Source organism: Xyrauchen texanus, chromosome 43 (genome assembly GCF_025860055.1).
Source record: "Xyrauchen texanus isolate HMW12.3.18 chromosome 43, RBS_HiC_50CHRs, whole genome shotgun sequence".
Lineage (NCBI taxonomy): Eukaryota > Metazoa > Chordata > Actinopteri > Cypriniformes > Catostomidae > Xyrauchen > Xyrauchen texanus.
The window spans coordinates 16,177,956-16,188,855 of record NC_068318.1 but is presented as its reverse complement, the minus strand read 5'-3'; the positions used below and the strand labels follow the sequence as shown (position 1 = coordinate 16,188,855).

Here is a 10,900-nt window from a genome sequence, read left to right as displayed (position 1 = left end):
CAATTATAATCAATAAATGGACAACCTAAATGATTGAAAGGGTTCACGTGCCATGAAAATGTACAGAATCCACAGGAACAACCCAAACAGTAGAGGGCGCTTTTTGCTTCGGAGGTATTATTCCATCCGTCAGTCACTCAAAGAAGAAGAATTTATTTGTTTTTCGCAATACACGAGCGTTCGGTAGTAACGGACTACTGTGCATTTTAGATGGATTACGTAATCGGATTACAAAATTCAAGTAGGTAGAGTGGGATTTTTTTAGACGAAAAGATAGAATTATGCGATAATATAATAGTCAGGCAACGTAAATGATTAATTTTGTGCATGTTTTTTTTTTTTTTACAGCAGAGCCTCGTGTGGAGATGGAGCGGCAGCCAGCATTTGATCATTGGATGTTTAAACATCATTTCACTTTCAATGAGGCAAGAGGGAGAAACATCACTGTCCAATGCAACCTCTGTCTTCCAAAAGTCAACATTTTATCCACTGCAAGGGACTCCACATCTAATCTAAAGAAGCACTTGGAGGTACGTTAGCATGTTAGCTATAGTTACATGATTGTTATATGTTAACCGACTATTTGGGTTTGGACACTGTGTTTGTAGAAATATAAAATTACTATTACATTGTGAAACATAAAAAAATGTTGTGTTGTTCTTGTGTATTGCAGAGCCCAATTTGTGTCATTAACGTAGAATATTTGTATAAAATACGCACGTATACAGGCCTTTACTTTGTTTGAAAGTTCGCAAATAACAATGCACTAAACCAAAAATTCTTCTTTTTATTTTAGTACCTCTGCCATCATATATCAAAAGGCAAATATCCATGAAAATATGTTGGAACGGTAAAAAAAAAAAATGGGAGTCGTGGATGTTATCCTGGCTGTTATTAATTTTCTAATGTCTTTTTGTTAGAAGGGCTGTGATTGGTTGGTGAGAAAAGCGTAAGGGATTAAGGGAGGGGTGTCAGAAAAAGAAGAAACTAATTGGGAAAATAAAGCGGATTTTACTGATTTTTCAATTTATGAAACGTATTTGTTTAAACAAATTTTTTACTTAATCTGTAACTTTTGGGTCATTACGATATATATATATATTTTTAAGCTTTTTTAAGTCATCAAGATACTGGGACAGGTTCATTTTAAAACCAGGCCAGTGTTTTAAAAAATGTACATTTATGAAAAAATAAAATAGAAATACACAAGCATTAAATTGATTAAAACAAGATTAATCAATTATTATACAAAATATCACATTACACGAATAAAAAAAAAAAAAAAGTGGAGCGTATAGTTTTGAATCTTATTGATACCAAATATGTCAGTGCTGTAGGTCTGCACCAAATTGCAATAATAATAATAATAAACATGTATCTAATAGCGTAGATTGTGTTTGTTGCTTTAAAAAATGCTTCTTGGGGGCCTGGGTTGCTCAGCGAGTAAAGATGCTGACTACCACCCCAGGAGTCTTGAGTTCGCATCCAGGGAGTGCTGAGTGGTTCTCAGCCAGGTCTCCTAAGCCAGGGGTTTTCAAACTTTTTGATGCCAAGGACCCCCAAATATGACAATCGCCTTGTTAGGGACCCCCTCCTAAAATATCTAAAAGTTGTTATATATTTGTGTGTATAAAGATCAGAGAAAAATTAAGAACATTTTTAATAATTTTAATTAATAGCTTTTATATAGTTTTTGTACTAAAGCCAAAATAATTTATTAAAATAATATCGGCACCGATGTTTCGGCCACCATATTTGTTATTTGTAGGGATGCACCGTATTTATTGGCCAATTTAAAACCATCGATAGAAACCTAAACCATTGGTTTTTCATATCGGCGCTTTCATGCTTATGATCAAATAAGCATGAAAATGCTGATATGAAAAATGTATGGTTTATTTATAATTAATTACATAAATGTATTTTTTTTATTTTCTCCCCAATTTGGAATGCCCAATTCCCAATGCACTCTAGGTCCTCGTGGTGGCGGAGGACGAATCTAAGTTGCCTCTGCGTCTGAGGCCGTCAATCCACGCATCTTATCACGTGGCTTGTTGAGCATGTTACTGCGGAGACCTAACGTAGGTGAAGGCTTCACGCTATTCTCCGCAGACACAACTTACCACGCTGCCCACCGAGAGCGAGGACCACATTTTAGTGACCACAAGAAGATTAACCAAGCTTGACTCTACCACTAGAGCGCATTAGGAATTGGGCATTCCAAATCGGGGAGGAAAAAAATGTAAAATGCTATGTCCCACAAATTTTATCACATTTATAATTTGCAAGATAAGATTTATGCCTTATGTAATCCCATATATGCGCTTCACAGATATAAATTAATAAATACATCATATTAACCTCAGCTGTCCTGCCATTTACACATGTGCTTTTAAGACAGGAGTTCTGTGGAGGAGATGATGGATTTTTGTTCAACCGTTTAGTCATGCTTTCATGCAATATTTGCCCATGTGTAGTGTTTTCACAAGAAGGATCAAAGATTATACATGCCGACTTTAACATTTTTCAAACAATGCCTTCCACAGGATAAAAGATAGAAATACACTAAAATAGCATAAATTCAAGTAACGTTAAACATTTCTCAAAGCCTAAGTGGGAGGTAAATTAATTGAAAGAACTTGTTCCCATATGTTGATTTTTCATTGCAATGGATATTAAATCTCTTAAACTCTCGTCCTCCACAATAATCGGGGATGGATTACCAACCGGGCCAATGGGGCCAGGGGCCTTGGGCTTTAAGGTTGTGCGATCCAGTTTGGCCATCCCCCTGCTCGAAAACTAATTAACAATGAAAACGAACAACCCCCCTCCCATTCAACAACTTTAGTCCATGAAAAGATAATTGATGAAGATAATTGGCCCCGGTGCCTTTGCAAGTAATAATCCGACTAGGGCTGGGGCGGTATGGATTTTTTCTAACCGCGGTTGAAAAGCAAGATATTCCCGCGGTATAGCGGTAAACCGCATTAAATACATTACATTGGATCAGAGAAGTCCCTGCCCCCCCCGACAGACTTTGGCGCACACGTCAGAAGTCGCTTTTGATAGACAGACTTTAAATATTGTCACCTACATCCGAAGGAAAAAAACGAGCACAATTTTAAATAGTCAAATTTTCATCAAGCAGTAATTTGGCATGAACTAATCACTGTATGGATTTGTAAATCAGCAGCAGGACGTGGAAGCGCCGATGCGATCTCTTGCGCGTGAGCTCTCTCATAAATGAACCGAAACTCGGCGGCTAGGCCTACTGCCTCACAGACATGAGAAATAAATAGAAATCTTAAAATGCATTTTAAACAAAATTCAAAACAAAATGATAAAATTTTAGGCTACAGTAGCCTAGTAGTCAGGTTTGCCGATGTAAGCGTTACTATTTATTTATTTATTTATTTTTATCCCTGTGCCAATCGAAACGGACTTCACTGCTGATATTCTGGGGATACAACATAGCCAATAGGCTATAGCCTATTAGGGACTTTAGCCTTTAAAATATCTTTGCTGCATTGGATCAGTCTCCTTTCTAGAACAGCCAAGAGCTTTCTAGCCTCGCGGCAGCAGCCTTGCATCGCTCAGACCTTAAAACAGTCAGCGCCATGGATGCGGTTTTGAAAATTTATCAAAAAACGTTGGTGCGGACAGATGAGTTTTGTGATGCGATTGCGGATTAAATAATAATAGCCCATCCGCGCATCTCTAATACAAATGGAATGTTATTATGTGTCATGGAACATTGTGCTCCCCAACTCGCGAAAGGTCGGATTTTGATAAGTTTTGTTTAGAAAACCTTGAATCCATGTAGGCTAATATCATTAGACATAATCCATATCATTAGAATCAATGAATCCATGTCATTAGACACAACGAATCCATGTCATTAGACACAACAAGCACACATGTGCAGGCCAATGTTTTTTTTGTTTTTGTTTTTGTTTTTTTGCGGTGACGACGGTGACAAGCTCAGACCCGCGGTTGGAGTCACGTGACCGCGGTACTGCGGTAATGCGGTAACCGTCCCAGCCCTAAATCCGACCCCGCACAATAATAACAGCAGGAAGACTTTGGCTATCCACTTTGCTACAGAAGTTGTGAAACTTCAAGTGCTGCTTTGTACTCCACGTGAAAAGTGTTTTCAGACAATTTGTGTTTTGATGATAGTTAGGACTTGATGTGATTTTTTGGTAAATAAATTGTGCCTTACAGATGCTGCAAAGCTTTGTACAACAAACAGTGTTAAGAGGTCCTTTACAAATAAGAGCTGAAAAGAAATGCCAGAATGTAATGTCAAACTGGAAAATGCGTTAATCGCGATTAAGAAAAATTAGCACATTAACATTTTAAAATAATTGCATGCATTGACCCGTTAAGTTTAAAAGCTTTAGTAAATTTTCAATCAAATTCCTTTGTCTTCCAGAGAAAGCATGCTGAGCATTATAGGAAGAGCCCAAGTGGGGATGGACCAAGCGAATCAGGACATGAAGTTAAAGGACCATCAGATAAAAAACATGCTAAGATGGATCACACAGTTTATAATTACACTACACAATCAAAATTGAACGCCCTGGTTTTTAATTTTATCGTAGAGGATGTGCAACCCATTTCAATTCTAGAACAACCTGGGTTCAGGAAGTTGATCGAAGTGTTAAGCAGAGGCAAAAAGGTCATGAGTCGCAAGACTTTTGATTGCAGACTTGAAGCAGGGTTTGATAAAATGAAAGAGGAGCTGAAAAAGAAACTCGACTCAGTGCAGTCACTATGTACAACTGCTGATATATGGACGGTGAATAACAGAAGCTATTTCGGAATGACTTGTCACTGGCTTGAGGACAATCTTGAAAGGAGGTCTGCCGCTCTTTCCTGCACAAGAATCTATGGCAGGCACGCTTGTGAAACCGTAATAGCGAAGATTCAAGAAATTCATTCTTCCTACAGCATCGAAAGCAAAATTCGGGCAACTGTCACCGATAATGCCAGTCATTTTGTGAAGGCTAAAGAGTTCTCATCTGAAGAGGACTTTGAAGTGGATGAAAGTCAATTTGAGGATTTGGGCAGCATTCTTAGTGAGGGAGAAATGGGCGCAGACTTCTTTCTAAGCTATTTCTTACCACCCCACCAACGATGTGCTGCTCAAACATTGAACTTGATTGCCTCAAAGGATCTAGCAGATGCAATCTCAACTGGACCAACACATAAATTGCACGATAGTTCAATGGCAAAATGTGTAGCTATATGGCACAAGGCACGAGATTGCTCTACAGTAGTTGCTGATGCAATGGAATCCATTGCAAATGTACAATTTACGGCTCCTTGCATGAATCAATGGAGTTCAAAATTCTTTGCTGTTAACAAGTTAATGTCACTAACTGATTCACAGCTCACAGAACTGACAGACTTATTGGACGTCCCAAATTTTATGCCTGAAGAAATAGCATATCTAAAAGAATATGCAGATGTTTTCAAAGCAGTTGCTGTGGCATTTGATCTTTTGCAGGGAGAAGAAAATTGTTTCATCGGCATCGTGATACCAACGTTGTTAACCCTCAAAAGGAAGCTCCAGGAGAAGATGGCAAACACGCACTTTTTCTCTGAGGTCATTGACCACACCGTCAAGGCTATTGACTCCCGATTCAAGCAGATTATTGACAGTCCTGATGCCAGATTAGCCACAACCACCATGCCACAATTTAGGCTGTGGTGGTTACCGGAAAGTGAAAGAGAAGTGTTACGAGCGCAGTTAGTTACTGAGGTTTCACAGTTAGTCTTTGTGCCTGAAACAGCCAACAATAATGTTGGCTCAGTTAATGAGGATGAATTCTTCTCATATGGACCTGGAAGTTCTGGCAACAGAGATGGAAACAGGGGAGCAGCCGAAGAGGTAAGGATGTACCTGGAGGGCACAAACAAAGATCTGAAATGCCTCGATGATTTTCCACGCATAAAAAAAGTCTTCATCAAATTTAATACACCGCTAACTTCAAGTACACCAGTGGAGCGGCTGTTCAGCCATGACGGAAATATTATAACCCCAAAAAGAAATCAGCTTGCAGATGAACACTTTGAGCGAGTACTGCTTCTCCGTTACAACAGCAAAATATGCTCATTGGCTCTGGAATAATGCATGGACTGGAACATTGTCAATGTTTATTGCACACAATTGTAATGGTTAGAGTTTTGTCAATCAAGGTGTAGCTAATGGAGTTGAAGGATCTGAGCAACCTGTGTATATCGAGCTGTGAGAAAGTTTATTTCTTATATTTTTTTTAGTTTCTTATCATATACTAATTTATGTTAGTTTTATAGGCCTAGTCATATTTATGTATTACCATACATTTTATATTGTTTTTTTGCGATGTTTATCAATTGTAGTATAATATTATGTTGTGTTCTGTCATGTTGAGGTCACAAAACCCCGTTGAGAACTTTTGTTGAACACTGAATCTGATTAGACAAGGTCATAGTTTTGAGAAAGACACCACTAAGAATATTCACTAAATTGTGTTCATTTCTTATCACTTTGCCTCCTGCCTCTTTTCTGATTGAAGAGTTAGCCTCATTACCAAATTTTATTTTTGAATATCTGATCAAATCTGTTATTTTCTGACAGAATTTATCTAGAGATCTAGTAACCTGGATGTATTCCAACATAATACATGCTTTTGGGTCTGATCCATATTCACAAAATGACAAACTGTTTTAGAAGTATAGCCACAAGACATAAACATTGTGGGTTAACTTGATTTTAGTAGGATTAAATCAGGTATTTACCAGTATTATAATAATAATTTCATTTATAGAGCACCTTTAAGCAATTAAGCACTAAGTGCTTCATAAAACATCAAATGAAAAACATATTTACGTAGTAATAAAGGAGACACACGCAGTAAAACAGATTCACCTTGTTTGTGTCAAAGTCTAGCTGCAGCATTTTGCACTGATTGTAACCATACTAAAGAGCGTTCACTTAACACTGAAAAAAGGGCATTAAAATAATCAAGGCGAGACTAAATAAAAGCATCTATGAGCTTCTCTGTATCCTTGAAACTCAAGACATGTCTCACCTTGGAAATGTTCTTTAACTGATAAAAACAAAATTGAACTAGCTTCCTGACATGGTTTTCAAAATAATAATCAAAATAGACTCCCAAATCTCTCACCACCTGCTGAATACTTTAAAACCTTTTAAATTTCTTTTATAAATTATGGCCAATTATAACAGCCTCTGTTTCATCAGTATTTACCTGACTATCTACTATACATGCTTGAAGAACATTTGAATTAGTCGGATCATTGGGATTCATCTGCAAATACAATTGCAGGTCATCTGCAATGAAAATGAATGTTGTATTTTTGAATCACAGAACAAAGCGATAGCATACAGTATATAGTGAAAACAATATTGGCCTTAACAGGGATCCTTGCGGAACGCCACAGTTCATTTTTGAAGAGGTGGACATCTCATCTACAACAGACACTACAGTCAAGTAAGGAACAAACCAGTCTAATGCCACCCCAGATATTCCCACCAATCTCTTCAATGTGTGAATTTAAACTGAATGATCAACTGTATCAAACGGTGCATTTAAATCAAGCAACACTAAAATGGAGCACCGTCCAGCATCCTCTGCCATCAATAAATCAATGGCAGTTAGTGATTTTCTCTAAAGCTGACTAAAATATCTCAAAAATATTGTTATACTTCACTACCTCCAACAGTTGTTTAGCTATTGCTATTTCTATTACAGTATTTTAGAGATGAAAGGTAATTTTGAGATTGTTCTATAATTATTTGTAACCCAAGGATATATAACAAGGGCATCTTCAGAAGAGGTTAATCTATTGCAGTCTTCAACTCCTCTGGGACACATTCTAACACAAGCAAGCTATTTACTATAGACAGCAAAGAAGGTCCTAAAGTTCTAATAACTTCCTTGAAGAGTCTTAAAGGAACAACATCTGTTTGGCAAATTGAAGGTTTCAACTTATGTACATTTTTATCGAGGTCCTGCTCTGAAATTGGTGACAAAGAATCCAACAAACTCTTCCTACAACTTGATGCTCTTATGTTAGAGACCTTATTAACAGAGATTAAAACATACTACAGTCTATAGGACAACAAGTAGCACTTGACACAGGGTTGATCATATTTTAAATTGTAATAAAAATCCTTGTGTTATGGCAATTAGTAGTTATTAATGAAGAAAATATTCAGTTCTAGCAACTTTAATGATCTTATTGTAAAGCAATAAGAGATCCTACATATGTTCAAAGTGAACATTAAGTTTAGTTGATTTCCAGGAACATTCTGCCTTCCTACAACATCTGCATTCCAGCCAAGAGGGTCTAAGTAACATAAACCTTCTTGACTCAGAAATCCAGTGAGAAAGAACATTAATAAGAAGCTTATGAGAAAACGTTTAAATCTGAAAGAGATCGGAAAATCTCCCAGCGGCGCAGAAAAAAATGGGTGTTTTTGTTTGGCTCAGGATGTAAACAAATGAAAATTAAATATGATAATAAAGTAAATAAAGGCTCAGCCTATTGAGGGGTTCTCTAAAACATTCCACAGTAGGATGTTACCCCCCCCCGTCACAAAGACAAGACAAAGAGACTCAAGAGCAGAGGAACAGTTCAAATTCCTTCAGCAGATCCATGTGAAGAATTAAGATGCTGCAGAGGGTGATGGGTGTGTTTGTTCAATGAGTGCGTGCCAATAGCGCAGTGAGCGGATCTGTAAGGAATCCTTCGTGAACAGTGTGTTCGTAGGTGAGTGTATGCTTTGTGGTAGTTAGGAGCAGATACATGAGGAATCCTCCATTGAAGAGATGTGGATGAAGAGAACATATAGCAAACTGGAAGGAAACCACACTCCCGACACGTGTGCAGAGCTGGGAAACCAAAACAGATACACGAGACAAGACCAACTATGCAGAGAGAGTGAGGTGAGTTACTTCAACACCAAGCAACAGTCTTGCAAAAAACATGACACAATGAAGGGCTTAAATGGACAGTGAATTAGTGGAGAGACAGGTGCTGCTAGCACACTAATTAGTGGCGTAATCAGTGTTCCCATGGGAATATTCAGTGTTCCCATGGAAACACTGATCATGCATGCCAGTAGTGCCAGAGACACATGAGGGAGAGAAATAACAAAACAAACAGATCAGACCAATGAACTCATCAGAACCTTGACAGTAATCTATGGCTATGTGCAACCAGGGTCTTGAAGGGACTGACAGGAACTGGAGGAGCCCATCTGGGGGGGTTACTGAAGGGCTTATTAGTCGCACATATGGGACACACGGCGATGAACCGGCATACGTCCTGTGCTAGCGATGGCTACCGGAATCACTGTCTAATGAGCGTTTGGGTGCGAGCCACCCATGGATAACAAGCAATGTTGGATGAGCTGCCACATTGTAGGACATGCGTCTGAACAGATCGCAGAACAAACAACTGATTCACTGGACACGTAGCAGAAGATGTGGTGTTTCATAGTGCAGCATGAAAGGGGTGTTGCACTTGCAAGTAAACACCTGCCAACTGACGAGCTGTGTCTTTTACTGCACAAGAAACTGAGAAATGACAGGGATGGGCACAATGAAAACAGAGTCCTTGAATGAGGCGTCGCAGCTTCTCCTTATGAGTAATCTGAGCCCTACCAACCTGCATTGGCTCTGCCTCAGACTGTAATTCTGGTGACCTAGCCGAAACTGTGGACTGAGTATGGTGGTCAACTATGGTAGGTGGAGAATGGCAGCGGTGTAGGGCCAGACGTTGGTCCACTCAGATGGCCAGATCCACCAATTTGTAGAAGCGGAAAGGCAGGTCCAAGGGATAGATTTCGTCCAGGATGTCATCAGAAAGCCCATGCAGGAGCCGAACCCACTTGGCATGATCATTACAATTCAGCAAGGGTGTGGAACTCAACAGCATAGTCCACGACCTGCAGATTTCCCTGAGACAGTCTGGATAAAACTCTCACCAGCTCATGACCTTGAGCCGAGTGTTGGAAAACCTGGCAGATCTCCGTGGTGAATGCTTGAAATGAAGAGCAACAGGGATGTCTGTTGTCCCACATGGCGGTTCCCCATACACCAGCCCTTCCTGTGAGGAGCGTGAGAATGCTCCTTGGTGGAACCCTAATCAGTAGGCTGGCAGAATTGTTGGACGATAGAGGTGAGCTGTGCGAGCTGCGACACCATCATCTCCAGAGCCTGGTTAGAAGTGGAGATCTGATCCTGCTGACGTCCCAGTAAGGCTCCCTGCTGAGACAGGGTGGAGCAAAGAGTTGATTCCTTTGCTGGGTCCATCCTGGCTGATTGTTCTGTCACAAAGGTGAGACAAAGAGACCCTAGAGCAGAGGAATTGTTCAAAGGATTTATTAACAATAAAGTATAACTTCAGCAGATCCAGGTGAAGTGTGGAGATCCCCAGCACCGACTGCAGTAGAAGGTGATGGATGTGCTTGTCGATGAGTGCATGCCGGCCGCGCAGTGAGCAGATCCGTTAGGAATCCTTTGTGAAGAGTGTGTTTGTAGGTGAGTGTATGCATTGTAGTAGTCAGGAGCAGACTCGTGAGGAATCCTCCATTGACTGTGGACAAAGGGAACAGGCATACAGCAGTCTGGAAGGCAACCACACTCCCGACATGCGGGCAGAGAAGGGCAACCAAATAGATACAGGAGACAGGACCAATTAGGCAGAGAGAGCGAGTTACGAGTTATTTCAACAACAATCTAGCAAAGAACATGACACCATGAAGGGCTTAAATGGACAGTAAATTAGTGGAAAGACAGGTGCTGCTAGCACGCTAATTAGTGGCGTGATCAGCATTACCATGGGAGCAATCAGTGTCCCCATAGAAACACTGATCACCCAT

At 39.7% G+C, this 10,900-nt stretch overlaps 1 protein-coding gene across 1 annotated transcript; it reads left to right on the top strand.

Moving 5' to 3' along the window:
• Window positions 1-150: 150 nt before the first annotated feature.
• Window positions 151-6,491, top strand: LOC127636046 (zinc finger BED domain-containing protein 4-like). Its single transcript, XM_052116412.1, has 3 exons — window positions 151-241; window positions 349-530; window positions 4,436-6,491. The coding sequence occupies exons 1-3, from the start codon at window positions 211-213 to the stop codon at window positions 6,134-6,136; spliced, it is 1,914 nt and encodes a 637-aa protein (XP_051972372.1). The 5' UTR covers window positions 151-210; the 3' UTR covers window positions 6,137-6,491.
• The last annotated feature ends 4,409 nt before the right edge of the window (window positions 6,492-10,900 follow it).

Coding starts and splice junctions, on each gene's coding strand:
- LOC127636046 (XM_052116412.1), top strand. CDS start 211: ATGGATTACGTAATCGGATTACAAAATTCAA. Junction 242..348: donor AATCGGATTACAAAATTCAA/GTAGGTAGAGTG, acceptor TTTTTTTTACAG/CAGAGCCTCGTGTGGAGATG. Junction 531..4,435: donor ATCTAAAGAAGCACTTGGAG/GTACGTTAGCAT, acceptor TTTGTCTTCCAG/AGAAAGCATGCTGAGCATTA.